This window comes from Capra hircus, chromosome 1 (assembly GCF_001704415.2).
Source record: "Capra hircus breed San Clemente chromosome 1, ASM170441v1, whole genome shotgun sequence".
In the NCBI taxonomy this organism is placed as follows: domain Eukaryota; kingdom Metazoa; phylum Chordata; class Mammalia; order Artiodactyla; family Bovidae; genus Capra; species Capra hircus.
This window is the reverse complement of record NC_030808.1, coordinates 1,537,080-1,554,911: the sequence shown is the minus strand read 5'-3', so window position 1 is coordinate 1,554,911 and position 17,832 is coordinate 1,537,080. Positions and strand designations below refer to the sequence as shown.

Here is a 17,832-nt window from a genome sequence, read left to right as displayed (position 1 = left end):
GAGCGCCCCCCAAAACTCACAGATTGGACAAGTTTTATAAGTGGAGGGAAATGCATCAATTCCTGACACCTGTTGCAAAGTGTGAACTCAAGATATTTCATAGTTTGAACATTTGATTGTGCTCCGTTTCTTTTTTCTTTTTCTTTCTGTGTGTTACTTTTCTGTCAAAGATATCAAGAGTTTCGCAAAGCTGGGATATCAGTGGTTATTGTAATAGGAAGTAAGAGCCAAGAAAAATCGACATGAAACAGAAAATAAGGGTAGAAGTGTCTAATCTGATTTCAAGGTCAGAAAGATAGCAGTATGCCTAATAGGTGCACACATCTCCTTGGTAAATAACTGAGGTTATTTAAGAAATATATTTTTCTTTTAAGTGCTATGCATTTCCCCCCACATAGCTACTTAATTGTTAGAACATAAATACTTACTAAGTTGTTTGGGTCTAACTATTTCATAAATTTGTAACAATTTGGTAATTTGATTTTTTTTTTTTTACCTAGGGCCCTGGGGAAAAGTCTCTGAGACCCTAAGGGCACCATGAGTTGAGAAAGTTTAGGACTCTCTGCTCTATACCCTTAATTGGTACTCACTTATTGTGGATTCAGAATTCCCATCAATGGACTTCAGATTTTTTTCTTTTTGGTAGCTTTAAATTTCCCCAGTCAACACAACTGAGCGATTAGTACTACTTTACTTTTGGGGGAATGATCATTTAAATTCAATTTTTATTTCTTCCTTGCTTTTTGTATACCCATGTCCATAGCCATATTGTTCACAATATCAAGAGGCAGATACAACCCAAGTGTCCATCAAAAGATAAAAAGACAAATAAAGTGTGCTGTATGCCTACACTGGAATCCTATCCAGCCTTAAAAAGGAAGGGAATTCTATACATACTACAACATGGATGAACCTTGAAGACATCATGCTAAGTGAAAGAATTCGGACACAAAGGACAAATGCGGTATGATCGCAATTATATGAGGGACCTAGAGCAGTTAGATCCATAGACAGAAGGTAGAATGTTGACTGTCAGGGCCTGGGGAGAGCGGAGAAAGCAGAGGTCTTGTGTAATGGGGAAAGAGCTCTAGCGTTTGAAGATGAAGAATGTTAGGGAGACAGATGGAAGTAAGAGTTGCTCAACAGTGTGAATGTCCCAAATGCCAGTAAACTGTACACTTGAAAATGGTTAAAATGGTGAACGTTAGGCTAGGTGTGTTTACCGCAATAAAAAAAAATGGATTTCACAGGCCAGGGTCATCATTCCTCGGTCAGTTCAGTCGCTTAGTCGTGTCCGACTCTTTGCGACCCCATGAATTGCAGCACGCCAGGCCTCCCTGTCCATCACCAACTCCCGCAGTTCACTCAGACTCACGTCCATCGAGTCAGTGACACCATCCAGCCGTCTCATCCTCTGTCGTCCCCTTCTCCTCCTGCCCTCAAACCCTCCCAGCATCAGAGCCTTTTCCAATGAGTCAACTGTTTGCATGAGGTGGCCAAAGGACTGGAGTTTCAGCTTTAGCATCATTCCTTCCAAAGAACACCCAGGGCTGATCTCCTCTAGAATGGACTGGTTGGCTCTCCTTGCAGTCCAAGGGACTCTCAAGAGTCTTCTCCAACACCACAGTTCAAAAGCATCAATTCTTCAGCGCTCAGCCTTCTTCACAGTCCAACTCTCACATCCATACATGACCAATGGAAAAACCATAGCCTTGACTAGAAGGACCTTTGTTGGCAAAGTAATGTCTCTGCTTTTCAATATGCTATCTAGGTTGGTTATAACTTTCCTTCCAAGGAGTAAGCGTCTTTTAATTCCATGGCTGCAATCACCATCTGCAGTGATTTTGGATCATTCCTAAGACATAAATTAAGATTCTCACCTACAGAGGGCACCCTTGTCAGTTCCTAGTACTTTCCCTTGTGGGGTTGCAGGAACTGTACCTTCATTTGAAAATGGTGAAGATGTTTGGTAGAAACCAACACAATACTGTAAACCAATTATCCTTCAATTAGAAATAAATGAAGTTTTTAAAATGGTGAAGATGCTACATTTTATATGTATTTTTATCACAGTAAAAACTAATTTTAAAAAAGCAAGATTACACAGTGTGAGGCCTTTTAGGACTGGAAGAGCTGATGTCAGATTTGGCATAATTTAATCATTCACACACGCTAGTAAAGTAACCCTCAAAATTCTCCAAGCCAGGCTTCAGCAATACGTGAACCTTGAACTTCCAGATGTTCAAGCTGGTTTTAGAAAAGGCAGAGGAACCAAAGATCAAATTGCCAACATCCGCTGGATCATCGAAAAAGCAAGAGAGTTCCAGAAAAACATCTATTTCTGCTTTACTGACTATGCCAAAGCTTTTGAATGTGTGGATCATAACAAACTGTGGAAAATTCTGAAAGAGGTGGGAATACCAGACCACCTGACCTGCCTCTTGAGAAACCTATATGCAGGTCAGGAAGCAACAGTTAGAACTGGACATGGAACAACAGACTGGTTCCAAATAGGAAAAGGAGTATGTCAAGGCTGTATATTGTCACCCTGCTTATTTAACTTCTATGCAGAGTACATCATGAGAAACGCTGGACTGGAAGAAGCACAAGCTGGAATCAAGATTGCCGGGAGAAATATCAATAACCTCAGATATGCAGATGACACCACCCTTATGGCAGAAAGTGAAGAGGAATTAAAAAGCCTTTTGATGAAAATGAAAGAGGAGAGTGAAAAAGTTGCCTTAAAGCTCAACATTCAGAAAACGAAGATCATGGCATCTGGTCCCATCACTTCATGGGAAATCGATGGGGAAACAGTGTCAGACTTTATTTTTTGGGCTCCAAAATCACTGCAGATGGTGACTGCAGCCATGAAATTAAAAGACGCTTACTCCTTGGAAGGAAAGTTATGACCAACCTAGATAGCATATTGAAAAGCAGAGACATTACTTTGTCAACAAAGGTCCATCTAGTCAAGGCTATGGTTTTTCCAGTGGTCATGTATGGATATAAGAGTTGGACTGTGAAGAAAGCTGAGTGCCAAAGAATTGATGCTTTTTCACTGTGGTGTTGGAGAAGACTCTTAAGAGTCCCTTGGACTGCAAGGAGATCCAACCAGTCCATTCTGAAGGAGATCAACCCTGGGATTTCTTTGGAAGGAATGATGCTAAAGCTGAAACTCCAATACTTTGGCCACCTCATGCAAAGAGTTGACTCATTGGAAAAGACTCTGATGCTGGGAGGGATTGGGGGCAGGAGGAGAAGGGGACGACAGAGGATGAGATGGCTGGATGGCATCACTGACTCGATGGACATGAGTCTGAGTGAACTGCGGGAGTTGGTGATGGACAGGGAGGCTTGGCTTGCTGTGATTCATGGGGTCGCAAAGAGTCGGACATGACTGAGCAACTGAACTGAACTGAACTGAATCATTCACAATGCTCCAAGAACCAAACAGCCCCCCAGAAAAAAATTTGCTCATACTATATTCTTCGTCTACAAAGGGAAAAATATGAACAACATAGAAACAGCATGCAAAAAAAAATAAGAAAAGAAAATATGTATGTAAGAAAACACTGGGCTTCCCTGGTGGCTCAAATGGTAAAGAATCTGCCTGTGGTAGAGGAGACTCAGGTTCAATCCCTGGATCGGGAAGATCCCCTGCAAAAGGGAAGGGCTACCCACTCCAGCATTCTTGCCTGGAGACATTCCATGAACAGAGGAGCCTGGCAGACTACAGTCCATGGGGTCACAAAGTGTCAGACAGGACTGAGCAACTAAGCTCACACACACACACACACACACGCAACAGCATTAAGGAATTGTCAAGGAACCAGTAGAGATTTAGCCCAGTTTCCTGAAATCCTACATCTAATTTAGAGTGTGGGCTTTTAGAGCCAAAGTGGAATTTTGAGTCCAGCATTTTCCTTTTGCAAAACTTGAAAAATGAAAGACAGGGAGGTCCATTGCCTCTGTGGGTGGCTGTCTGTGGGTGGCAAGGGCCAGGTACAGACTACTGCACTTGACGCCTTTGACCTTGGACCAACCCCAGTGTTGAGCCCATATCGTTCAAGGCCTCCTTCCAAGGACTTTTGGGTCAAACATTCCCCTTGCAGCCTCTCTCCGCTACATCCCCAGCTTTCACAGTCCTCAGCGAGCATGCTGTTTGCTATTGATGTGGCTCTTTGGTGCCAGCTCTATAAACAAACCACCATTTGTTGCTTTCTAAAAATAAGCCTTTTTAGCTCTGGATGACATTCAGCCTTAGTATCCTGAACTGAAAGGTTGGTTTCTTTGCAGCTGACAAATGGTGGCTTATGTCTTCTCAGAGCAGCTGCAGCCCATCTTTGTTGAGAGCCCCAAAGCCTTACCTTGATGGCTTAGGGAAAGGACCGGCTCGGGGCTGGGAGTTGAAGTGCCTAGCACACAAACATCCTCCAAAATAGATTTGGCTACATGGGGAGGGAAGTAGCCCGGATCTCAAGGAAGGAGGAAAATAAGGAGGAAGCTTAGAGCCGGGAAGAAGGAACAGGGTGGCTTCAAAAGGAGAAAAAATTTAAAAGGCAGGAATTAAGGTATGTAATTTACAATGTCCAGCAAAGATGCATCTTAGACACAGAACAATTATGCTGGGTACGGAAGCACTTCTCAAGGTCTTATGCAAGAAGGGGCTAGATGGCCAATGGTCCATTCCATAGAAAGCGACACTTTTATTTTACTCCGTCTTAGCATCCGTCCCCTAATTCCTGTGCCTTTGCAGTTTAAGAGGACTTCAGGCCCCGCCACAGTTGATCTGCATGAGTTGGATTGTCGGTTTCTGTATCTGAGACAAGGACGTGCTGGTAGTGCCTGGGCCAGCTTCATGGGCACGTGGCCTGTGTAGTCGCTCAGGGCCCTGTGTTTGAAGAGACCATGCTGGGTTTACTGCCCTGCCATCACCACCTTGAAATTAGTAATAATTTTTGAGCAAGGAGCCATGTGTTTTCATTTTGCACTGAAGCCGAAGCTCTAATACTTTGGCCACCTGGTGTGAAGAGCTGACTTTATGGGAAGGACCCTGATGCTGGGAAAGATTGAAGGCAGGAGGAGAAGGGGACGACAGAGGAAGAGATGGTTGGATGGCATCACCGACTCAATGGACATGAGTTTGAGTAAGCTCCAGGAGATGATGAAGGACAGGGAAGCCTGGTGTGCTGTGGTCCATGGGGTCGCAAAGAGTCAGACACAACTGAGCGACTGAACAAGAGCAGTGAATTCTGCAGCTGGTCCCAGTCAGTACCCCAGAGCTTAGGTATCTGACGGTTTATTTTCAGAGGGGGAAATGGGAGCAGGGGGTAACTGGCTTCCATTTTGCTGGGAGCACACAAAGTATGAGGGAAAGGAGAAAAAAATAAAGAGAATTCTTTAATTTTCTCACAAGATGTCAAAATTCTTAAAGAGATCATATTAGGACTAAGATGTAATTTAACAGGGAGCAAGTGAGGGGCACAGCAGAGAGCAGGCAGGGTCTTGTCCTCCAGTGTCATCACTCACATCCCGCAGCCGAATTGCTCCACCCTTCCTGAACACCTTTCCAATCTGGCCACTTCCGCCTTCTCTCTGGGCCTGCAAAGCCCCAGGCCAGTGTGCGTCACAGCCTCCTTGTTACTCTCCCTTCCTGACCATCTCCCTGGACTCTCCAGTGGTCTTTGTACTTAAAAAAAAAAAAAGTGAAGTCGCTCAGTCATGTCCGACTCTTTGCAACCCCATGGACTGTAACCTACCAGGGTCCTCTGTCCATAGGATTTTTCAGGAAAGAATCCCGGAGTGGGTTGCCATTTTCTTCTCCAGGGGATCTTCCCAATCCAGGGATCCAACCCGAGCCTCGTGCAGTGACAGGTGGGTTCTTTACCACTGAGCCACCAGGGAGGCCGATATGCCAAGCAGGAGACCTACGAGACTTGGATTCGATCCCTGGGTTGGGAAGATCCCCTGGAGGAGGGCATGGCCACCCACTCCATTATGTTGGCTGGAGAATTCCATGGACAGAGGAGACTGTTGGGCTACAGTCCATGGGGTTGCAGACAGTCAGACACGACTGAAGCGACCTAGCATGCACGAGTCACTTTGCTTATAGCAGTAATTAACACAACATTGTAAATCAACTGTACTTCAATAAAGAATCTAAATAAAAAGGTTTGAATGAACAGGCAGCTTCCTGGGGAATTCCTTGGCAGCCCGGCACTTAAGTCTCTGTGCCTTCGCTGCAGGGGGCTTGTGTTCATCCCTGTGGATTGAGATCCCGCACGCCGTGTAGCATGGCTGAAAAAAGAAAAAAGCTTTATGGAGATATAACGCACAGACCACAAAACTTACCCATTTACAGTGCAAGGAGCTTTGGCATATTATTTTTTTTGAAGTTATGGTAACTACACAGCATAAAATCTGCCACTTTAAGTGTATCGTTCAGTGGCATTAATTACATCCAGAGGGTTACATACCCATCATCACCATCTATTTCCAGAACTTTTTCATTGCCCCAAACAGAAGCCACATATCCGTAAAGAAATAATTCTCTTTTCTCCTTTATCCCACCTCTCAGTAACCTCTAATTTCTTCTCTGTCTCTATAAATTGGTCTGCTATGGATATTTCATGTAAGTGGTATATATGCAATGCTTATCATTTTTTAATTTCACCTAGCATGTTTTTAAGCTGTTTCCATGCTGTAGCATGTATCAGAAGTTCATTCCTTTTTATGACTGGGTAATATTCCACACTTTGTTCATCCATTCATCCATCCAAGGACGCTTAGATTGCTCTCCATTTGGATTCTGTGAATAAAGCTGCTATGAACACAGATGTGCAAATATCTCTTGGATGTGATTCTTTTGGGTGTATTATCACCCCTGGACCCACTGTTGAAGAGTCATCTATGACCAACACACACTTGGTTGTATCTCTCATCTGCTTACAACAGTTTGCTAGCTTCCGATGGAAATGCTCACAAAGCTGAGGACAAAGATGGCAGCGCTCACCAAGGTCTCTGGTCCCTGAGCTCTGGCGGCTGACCTCTCCACATCACCTTGCCCTACCCTTTTCTCTCTGTTTCGTCCCCTCCATGCTTCTCAGTGGAGCTATGTTCCATTTGGATTTCACATGTGCTCATTCATTTTCCTAAGATGTTGCGTGTGTGTGTGCTCAGTCGAGTCTGACTCTTTGCGACCCCATGGACTGTAGCCCGCCAGGCTCCTCTGTCCATGGAATTTCCCAGGCAAGAATAGTGGAGTGGGCTGCCATTTCCTATTCCGGAGGATCTTCCCGACTCAGGGGTTGAAACTGCATTCTTGCATCTCCTCCATTAAAAGGTGGATTCTTTACCACTGCGCCACCTGAGACTTGGTGTTCTCCGAAGAACACTCCTAAGATGTTCATCCTCCCCAAATACCTAGCTTTTGCTTGACCAACTCTTCCCATCTTTCTCACCCATGTAATCATAAAAAGGGCTTCCCTGGTGCCTGTCTTAAAAAGGTTGCCAACACCTGCCCTCCTCACTCCCTCCCCTCCTCCCACCCTCCCTCTGTCTTGCCCCTGCAGTCCCTTGCTGTTCATTTGGTGTTACCATTTCAATGTTTCAACCCGTGTTGTTGTTTACCTGCTAAATCATGTGCGACCGCATGGACTGTTGCCTGCTAGGCTCCTCTGTCCATGGGATTCTCCAGGCAAGAATACCAGAGTGGGTTGCCATTTCCTACTCCAGGGGATCTTCCCAACCCAGGGATCCAACCCGAGCCTCGTGCACTCACAGGTGGGTTCTTTATCACCGAGCGCCCAGGGAAGCCTCTTCCTCACTGTGCCAATGACTAGTGTTGACTGAGCACTTCCTCCTTCCAGGCCCAGTTCCTACCCCCCACCTGTATCAACTCCTTAAATCTTCACAGTAAGCCTGCCGCCCTTTACAGATAAGGAAGCCTGGGGATGCTGTCCCCATTAGGAGCAGTGCCCACACGGGCATGCTTGCAAGACCATGGTGGGAGCCCCCAGCCCTGAGGGAGCACAGTTCCCTTCCTGGGCCAGCATATTCAGCTCCTAGCAGAGGACCTAGCCCACAGAGGTACCTAACTCCTATCCAAACTAGATGGATCAATGGAATACAAGGTACAGGGAGGAAACTGAGTTTTGAGCAAAGGTCACTTACTGAATGGCTGCTAGGTGCTAGGCATCCTTACCCACCTCACCTCCCAGCCCCCGCCTCAGTTTCCCCAACCTTGAAAGTGCACAAGAATACTGAGGTTCAAGGGTTACTGAGAAGGCTGAACGTTTTCATGTAGGTTTTAAAAATCCTGGTGCCTGGCTGACTGGGCCCACTAACACATGTTGGTGGTTACATCTGCCGCGCTCCCCGCCCCACCCCACCCCACCCCACCCCAGACAGATGAGGAAATGGCCGGAATCTTCCCTTCCCGAGCACAGAGTGGGACGCGATGACATCCAGCCCCGAGGTCCTTGCGGCCCACCTCTAAGAAGTTCCCGCAGGTAGGCCAGCGAGTCGCTTCGGATTCCCTCTCCAGGCCTTCCCGGCACGCGGTGCGGCGCGTCTCCCCTCCCCGGGCAGTTCAGACCCAGGGGGCCCGCAGGGCGCCTGGGCCCGCCCTTGGGCCTCATTATCTACGTTTCCGCGTCAGGCCCGCGGCGAACTTGGCAGGCGCTCCAGCGGTGTTCGGGAACACTCTGTGCCGAGCGCGCTCCCGCCCGACCTGCCTCCCTCCCCGCCGGCCCGGATGCCCCGCTCAGGTTTGGGTCCGTGGACCCCCAGGTTCGGCACCCGGAGCGCATCCACGGAGCCCCGGTGCCCTCGGTGTCCCCCGAGCCCGGATGGTGCGAAAATCCGCTCCTCGCCCACTGGCTTGGAGTCCAAACGTAGGTTACCCCGCGCGTCATCGAGAGGTTCAGAAAGATGCTGTGGCCCCATTTTAAAACAAAGCCCGTTTATTAGCGTTCGGCCAGGGTCTGGGCAGGCCCAGCGTCAGATCCTGAGCGCGGCTGACTCCCAGTACCCACAGGAAAAGTAGGCAGCTAAAAGAAACCTGTTCTAGACCATGTGATCCGTTTGGAGCACAATGCCTCCCCTTTCCGCTCCCCCCTCCGCCCCGCGGCGGTTCCCGTCAGGGCTGCGTCAGCTTTGGCGATTGCCAAGGCTCCAGGGTCTCAGTCTCCTCTCCTGTGAAATGGGGATAACAGTGCGTGCTTGGTGATTCTGCACGTGGAGCGCGGCCGGGAGCCAAAGACGTCAGTGCTGCGGTCCCACACCTCATGGACCCCACCTTCCCGAGGCCCCCACCCCGGCCTCAGCCCCGCCCCGGGGCTCCCGGGCTCAGCGCGCGGCGCTGGCTCCAAAGTGCGTCACGGGCGCTCCTCCGGCGGCCAGGGCGAGGCTGGCACGGGGCCAGCGCGGGCCTGGCCGGGGGTGCCGGGCGGTCTCAGAGGGGAGGGGACCCGGGGTGTGCAAGGCGCTCCAGTCGCGTGCTGTTGGGGGCGCCCTTCGCGGCGCGCAGCGCGCCAGGGCCCCGGCCTCTGGCAGCCTCGGGGGCGCGAAGGGGCTACACTTTCCCTTCGCCCCCCGCCCTCGTTTCCTCCTGCGCGGCCCGCAGCAGAGATTTCCTCTCGGGGAAACTACGCGGATCCTTCCCGGGGCTCCTCGCCCCGCCCCAGGTCTCCGCCCCCTCCTCTGCGCTCGGGAGCCGGTGCTCGCCCGCGGCAAGGAGGAGGCGCTGGCAGCCTGGGCCGGGAGGTGGCAGGGGGCCGCGGAGACGTCGGCTACCGACTCGTCCTGCCATGTGACGCCGCCCTCCGCCCCGCGATCCCCCGTGCGCCCCGGGCCCGCGCCCGCGCTCCGTCGCGCGGCACATCATGCTGCTGCCCGGCCACGCGCGCCCACCGTCCGCCCCGCAACCCGCGCAGCATCCCGGCCTCCGCAGGCAGGTAGAGCCTCCGGGGCAGCTCCTGCGTCTCTTCTACTGCACCGTCCTGGTTTGCTCCAAAGAGATAGCGGCGCTCACCGACTTCTCCGGTAAGAAGCGACCTCCCTCGCTGAGCGGCCCCCGGCGCCGCGGGGCGCTAAGGTGAGCCCTCGGTTGGGGGCCGGCGCCCGAGGGGGCAAGGCCGGGTCGCTTGAAAGTTAGGGCGAGCTAGGAGCCCTAACTTTTTCTTGCCTGATGCGAACTCTTCGCATATAAGTAACTACACGTGGGATGCCGGCAGAGGGGGTCCCCCAAGAAAGAAGGGTGGGTAGAGTGTTTGGAGTTTGTCTCCCGATGAGTTGACCTCGTCAGTATCCCAGGGTCAGGGGCCAGACTCCGAAGGATGCGTATCGGTTTAAAGCACCTTAGGCTGAGTCCTGTGCACCGAGCTCAGCGCTGTTGGTACACGTGTTGCGGTCTACGTTGTACCTGTTTGGTTTACGCGCAGTTTGGGTGTGCCCCAGCCGACCTCGCGGGTGCCCACGTAAGGAGACCAGTCCAGGAGACATTTGACCTTAAGTCTTTGCCAACAGACCTGAGGAAAACCCGGGGGTGGGGTGGTGGAAGGTCCGGTGGAGATGCCATGAGAGACGAGTAGAAGCTTGCAGTACGGAGAGAGGAAACTCAGGGGTAAGACTTTACCGCCAAAAGGCACCAGAGTTGGTCCCTTCCAGCCCCTATCGCCTTAAAAAAAGAAAAGAACAACGACTTCCCCTCCCAGTAACCGATGAGGCTTTTCTTTGGGGGGAGACTGAGCCGATCTCAAATAGTTGTGGGGTTGTAGGTGGGGCGCCACAAAGGGAGAGAGGTTTCTGAATTGATGGGGGCTAGAGGGACAGCACTCTTAAATTACCTTTGCGCTTGCTGAGACATCCTGCAAAGGTGAATCAGACCTGGGTCTCCGTCTGGCGAAGCTGGTAGCCCTTCACCCCTTCCTCGCCCCTGCCCAGCCCCGGAAGCAGCTCTGAGTCCCATTCTTTGCCTTCTCCAGCATCTCCTGTCAAGGCCAGGCTTCCCGCATCTCTGCCTTGAAGGTCTTTTGCGGTGTAATCACAGTCAACAAGGCTCCTTCCTCAGACCCTGTTTGTGCAGTATGCTAGTACATGGCAAGGGACACTGGCAAACCAGAAGCTGAGTTGGGTTTCTAGTTTACTTACAGAGAATGTCATTGTTAGCTGAGAGCCCTCGGGTCAGAGGTTCTTTGCTTTGAATATTTAATATCAAGGCAGTGTTTCTACCTCGCAAAGGAAGCCAAGACATGCCTATTTGGCAAGGAAACTGAGGTCCTTAAGACCGAGGGTCAGAGCGCTGTGGTAAATGTGCTGGGAAAAATGCTGAATTTCAAGTGCTATTGACTTTTTTTTTGGTAATAGAACTTTCTTGGCTGCTAGAAAAGTTCTGTCTTTGCTGATTTAAGCTATGGAAAGCAGTCTGAAGCAGGCTGCGAATATTGTTGAGCAAAGAACAGAAGAAAGCCAACAAGCCTTTCTTTTGTGACATCACTGTAACTGAACAAATATTGCTTTAGGTACCGTTGTGGTGTAACCATTAGATTGTTCTCACAGATTACAGGCACTTAGAGCTTGTTTCTTTAGTGAAGCGGTTGCAATCCCTGAAGCAGTCTCTAGGTTACCACCCAAGTTTGGAACTGTCTAAAGGTACCAACTGTTTCGGAGGGTGAACTTGAACTGTCAAACAGGGTGCTCTAAACTTGGAAGTGGATGTTTTCATACATATTTCTCTAAATGATTAAATGATAAAAGAAATTTTCTTGTGCTTTTAGTGGGAACCTAGATTCCAGGGTTTGAGAGTCCCTGAGCCAATATTCGGTTGATGGGGACATTGCCAGGCAACCCCTATGTTTTCTCTTGTCAGCCTTGCTCTTTAGAGATCTGAAGACCAGGGAGAAAGTGTCTGGGAGCCTTTTGGGGAGAAGAAAAGAAAAATAACCTTGCCTGAAACCACAGACACACTCATGTTTAGATCTAAATTCTAGCTTTTGTATGGCTTTAGGGAAATATTAGAAAAGGCTCAGGGAGAAAGATAATGTCTTCCAAAATTGATTCATTTGACTTGAAACTTAATGAACCTTTAGGGACCCCCTTAGCCACGTGACATACAGCATCCAAGAAAATTCCTAAGCTCCAAAGATGACAGTCTGAGGGTTGAGTTGAAAGCTTTAGTTGACACAGTAGATCCTGGTCATGTGAAACCAACACAGACACAGAGAGACACACACACCCCTCCCCAACTCCCACCTCTGTGGCCTCAAAGCCTGATTCCTGCTTTCCTGGGAACAAGAGGTCCTGTTCCTGAACTTAGAGGGGTGTGTAGAAGCCAGTGCCTGAAAAGAGACAGTGGACCCTCCCCTTCGGAGCCTGCAGTGATAGCTGAGCCCTGGAGAGCAGCGTTTGACAATGTCTTTGCTTGCTTGTTTTTCTAAACAAGGAAACATAAAAAATCCAGACAGAGGGAGGGCGGAGGGAACTTGGGACCCTTTCAGCCTTTGTGAAGAAGGGGATGGAAGCAGGATGGTGAATCCAGGTGAAAGAAAGTGCTGAAATGAAAGGGGTCCTAGCCTTTGTCTGTACAGTATTGGGCCTCCTGGGAGATTAGCAGCACAGAGTTTTGGAAAGTTACTTAAGCCTTTCTCTTCTTTGCAACTCTTCCTTGAGCTTTTTTTTTTTTTTTTTTTCCCTAAGGCTGTCAGCTGGTGTAGTTTTCCTGGGTCATTGATTTTTTTGCCCCAGGGATTCCAGCATCACATCTCACTCTTAATAAGCCAGAGGCTGCATCAGGGCCTCCTCTCCTCCCCCTTCATGCTCGTGACTTGTGCTAATCACCTCCAAGCCTGCTAGGAAACAGGCTCCCTAAACACCCCCTTCTCTCTCCTCCCTGAAGACACTGAGATGCTGCCAGCGGCCACTGGAAGGCTATCATCACTGCATTAAAAACACATCCCAGGAAGGCAAGAACAGTTCATGCAAAATTAGTGCTTCTGATCCTTAATCCCAAACTCAAATGGGCTTGGCGTTCATCCATTTTCCTCTTTGGGATAGCGTTCTGTTCTTTTGACTGCATTCCCAACTTGAGGATTTAGCCGGAGAGGTCCTGATATATATATTTTTTTCATATATAGAAATATGATGTCAGCATCATCTTTGTTCAAAGAACAAGGCAGGATGAGGGCAGACGGGAGGGAGGGGTGCCATTTTGGTTCCAACGATTAAAAAGATCCTAAAGATCCTTTCTACATGTGGTCTGGCTTTCAAGAGTGATGTTTCAGCGTGTCTCTGAACTTAGTTTGCCATGTCCCTCAGGTCTCATTCATTTTTTAAAAAAATATTATTTCCTTATTTGGCTGTGTCAGATCTTAGTTTTGGACTCTCGAGTTGTGGCATTTGGGCTTCGTTGCTCTGAGACATGTGGGATCCTATCAGTAGTTCCCTGGCTAGGGATTGAACCCTGCATTGCAAGGTAGATTCTGAACCACTGGACCACCAGGGACGTCCCATCTTGTTTACTTATCTATATGTTTTTGATGGCTTTATTCTTTGCAGAGAGCAGGCACGGTCTTCTCTCTCTGCTCTTTCCTTTTCTCCCTCTTCTGTTTTGCCTTTTTTTTTTCTTTTCTTTCTTCTCAAAGATGTTCAAAGTGATTGATGAGGGAGGGAAGGAACGGATGGAAAATTAATCACGTTCCCACTTGGATTCCTAGGAAACTCCTGACTTTTGACAAAAAGAGTCATGATCATGCGTTGACACGTTTGGTTTTACCCTCGGGCACAGAATGGTGAATGTGGGAAACAGAAAGGAAGTGAGAAACAAGGGGAGTGGGGCCGCTTTTAAGGCCTTGCTTGTTCCCAGACGTCCCCAGACCTCAAAGAAAGGGCACTGCATGATCAAAGGGGGTCTCCGGGCTGGTGTCCTACCCTCCTGCCTCCATCAGTAGCCCAAGGGGCCAAGACAAGATGTGGGGCTTGTTATCAGATCATTTGCAGCCTAGCAGATAAGCCTGACCCTAACTCCTTATTTCACTGGTCAAGAATTTCAGAATGTAGGACTCTCCTGTGGACCAGTGGTTAGGAGTCCACCTGCCAATGCAGGGGATGCGGGTTTGATCCCTGATGTGGGAAGATTCCACATGCTTCGGGGTAACGAAGCTCATGCACCACCAACTACTCAGCCTGTGCTCTGGAACCCTCCAGCTGCAAGTACTGAAACCTGCTTCCCTTACAGCCTGTGCTATGCAACAAGAGAAGCCATTGCAATGAGAAGTCCAAGCTCCGCAAATAGAGGGTAACCCCTGCAACTAGAGAAAGCCCACGAGCAACAGTGAAGACCCAGTGCAGCCAAATTAAAAAGAAAAAAAAAAAAACTAAAAAAAAAAAGAATTTCAGAAAATATAAAAATGGTTGTTCCATTGGTTGGGATCCCTGGAGTGGGAACTCTGTCCTGATGGAATGGTCCATTTAGAAGAGGTTGAACCTTCCTTTCCTGCTTAGAGAAACAGTGGGTCTCAACCCTGGCTGACACACTAACATCCCTCGAGTCTAAACAAATATAAGGATGCTCTAGCAGCAACCCAGGGCTTCTGATGAAATTCACCTGGGAGATCCAGGCATGGATCTCTTTGCCAAAGCCCCCAGGCAATTCTAGAGTGCAGCCAGAGTGGAGGACCACTGCTGCCCATGTCAGAGGGCAGGGATGAACCATGCGCAGTTCATCCAGGGGTACACGGGTGTGACTGGGTCTCACTTCCCCCACACCCCTCCCCAGGGCTCGCTGCCAGGGAGACCAGGATGTATGTCCCCTGCTCTCACTCTGCTGCTGTGTCCCAGCACACAGATATGCACAAACTTACACAGACACGCACGTCACACAGGTCTGCCTTTTATCATCCCGTGGTCATATCATACTTTAATTCGGGATTGTCTTCACTTTCAAGACTTTGATGGAGCCAAAAGGCAGCTCGTCACCAAAGAAAAACAAAGTGGATGTCTAAAGGAGTTGTCCAGCTTTCATAGAAGAAGAGGGATGAAAAGTAAGCATCTCAGAGCTCTAGCCTGTTTCCATGGAAAATAACTACATTCAAAAAGTGTTCTGACGGCTCTTTCTGTAGCCGAGAAGGGGAGTCTGGGCAGGCGAGTGGTCCCGTAATTGATGGCTTTGGTCTCCCTGGCGCTTTATTGGAAAAGGCAGCCTAGCAGTAGTTTCGAGGGAGGAAGAGAAAAGAAGGGAGTGAAAGTTAGTTGAGCATAGTGTTATCTGACTTCATCCTCATAGCAGCCTTGTGAGTTAAGTAGAAATCTCACTTTACCCAGCCTCAGAGGGCTTAGTTAACTTGATGGAGACCCCCAGCTCGGAAGCAGAGGCAGACCCTAACACGGGCCCAGGGGTGGGACCAGGCTGGAGGACTTGGCCCGTGTGGGCGCTGAGTCAGGGGCAAAGCCAGGAAAAAATGCCTCAGTTTGCCTGACATTTTTAGATAGTTCTCTGTTTGGGTGGACTCCGGGAGCTGGTGATGGACAGGGAGGCCTGGCGTGCTGTGGTCCATGGGGTCACAGAGAGTCAGACACGACTGAGCGACTGAACTGAGCTGAGCTGGACTCCTCATAGAGATTTCAATTGTCCTCTGAGTAGACTGACCTTTTCTCATTTCTTCCTTCAACATCTTCTCAACACTGTTGATCCACAGTAGGTGTGGACACAAGGCAATCAGTGGGTATAGTAGAAAGATGTTAGAACTTCTTTTGAATGAACATATTTCTATCTTGAAAAAAGAAGCTATTTCTTGCTTCTAATTAACATACAGATTGAGGGCGTTCCCTGGCAGTCCAGTGGCTAGGATTTGGCTCTGTTGCTGCCACGGCCTGGATTCTATCCCTGGTCAGGGAAATAAGATCCTGTAAGCTATGCAGCATGGCTAACCAAACAAACAAACAGAAAGCATACAACTTGTCAGTACAACAGCTCATCATTTCTTTTTAAAATGTCATTTTATTGAAATATAGTTGATTCATTACAGAATTTCTAAATGCAATATCTCAAAATGTTTTTGCTGTTGGGGTTCATGATTTAAAAATTATTTGAGACCGCTAGTATTTTCAGCCATCCTGACAGCACTTGCAAAATTCTTGGAAAGGCACCGCTTTGGGGGTAATATACACTGAAACAGCACCTACTCCCCTGTGGCCCAGCCCTATTGCCTCCTTGCCCACCACGCCAGTTCCCACAACTGCCAGTAAAATTTAGAGGAAGAATGTGAATCCAGTAATTATCTCACTTCAAAAATCCATACTGTTGTCATTCAAGCTGAGTAATGAATGTGGATGCATACGGTGAGGCATTCTGAACTTTTATGATACTTTAATGAGGCTGGTGTGTTTGTATATTTCTAGAATGCACTAGCTTCCCTGAATAACATCCGTCCTAGAGTCACCTAGGTTTCAGCACTGGAAGGAGTCTCTCAGATGGGAGGGTGGCTGACCAGGTGATTCTAAAGGGTTTTCTTTGAGCTTCTTTCTTTCCCCGTGGGTGCACGCTCAGTTGTGTCCGACTCTTTGTGACCCCATGGACTATAGCCTGCCGGGCTCCTCTGTCCATGGCATTTTCCAGGCAAGAATACTGGAGTGGGTTGCCATTTCCTCTTCCAGGGGATCTTCCTGACCCAGGGATTGAACCTGTGTCTCCTGCGTTGGCAGCCGGATTCTTTATCACTGAGCCATCTGGGAAGCCCCTCTTTCCCCTTGAGGCCTCTAATTCTGCTACTCCTTCACTGGCCCCTATGTGTGTGCCACCTCAGGTTAAACTCTGACCCAACATAAGGGGTAAATTCTTTACTTGGTTTTCTTAGCACAAGTAAGAGAAGTTAGCTAAAAATACTATAGTATATCAAATACATAAAGCACTTTATGCCACAGAGTGTTTTAAAAACTTCATGTTTATTAACTCATTTAATCCTCACAACCCTATGAAGGAAATTTCTCTATAAGTTGAAGAAATAGTAGCCAGAGAGCTTAAGTAATTTTTGGAGATTTGAATGCAGGCAGCTTTCTAATACTAAAGCAAATCAATTATAAGTTGTTTAAAACAATGTCATGTCTTAATGTTTATCTCTTAATATGTCAAATCCAAATCTTTCTCAGGACTTGCAGGTATTGTCCATTCCACGTGGCACCAAGAGATAGCACTATCCAGCCCCAAATAACTGATTACAAAATAAGGTCTATAATTCATTTCTTGGAAATATGGTGGAACTGGTGTTCTGGAGGTGTTCGTCCTAAAGGAGATTAGTCCTGGATGTTCATTGGAAGGACTGATGCTAAAGCTGAAACTCCAATACTTTGGCCACCTCATGCGAAGAGTTGACACCTTGGAAAAGACCCTGATGCTGGGAAGGATTGGGGGCAGGAGGAGAAGGGGACGACAGAGGATGAGATGGCTCAGTGGCATCACCGACTCGATGGACATGAGTTTGGGTAAACTCCGGGAGTTGGTGATAGACAGGGAGGCCTGGCGTGCTGTGATTCATGGGGTCGCAAAGAGTCAGACACGACTGAGCGACTGAACTGAACTATTTGCCCAACAAATTATTTAAAGTTGCTGAGTAAAATATAGCAAACATCCTTTAAATGCTTGGGTGAGTGAATAAACACAAGGAGTAGCCAGGGAACAAAATGAAGAGAGACCAGAGAACTGAAGAAGTAGCTGGCTCTGAACCTGTGGCTACACCAGGGCCTTTGATGCGTTTTATAGCCAGAATTTACTGGGTACGTGAGGGCAAGAGAGAAGGCATTAGACCAATGTCAGATGAGGAATTGGAATAAAGATCT

General features: G+C 48.3%; 1 protein-coding gene across 2 annotated transcripts in view; it reads left to right on the top strand.

Annotated features, from left to right (window-relative positions):
• Positions 9,482 to 17,832, top strand: part of EVA1C (eva-1 homolog C) — a 106,309-nt gene continuing 97,958 nt past the window's right edge. Inside the window, exon 1 of one of the 2 annotated variants that reach the window (XM_018047722.1) lies at positions 9,482 to 10,047. In XM_018047722.1, the coding sequence (XP_017903211.1) occupies positions 9,888 to 10,047 (160 nt within the window). In that variant the 5' untranslated portion in view covers positions 9,482 to 9,887. The remainder of the gene's footprint in view (positions 10,048 to 17,832) is intronic. The other variant, XM_018047783.1, reaches the window with a different exon arrangement.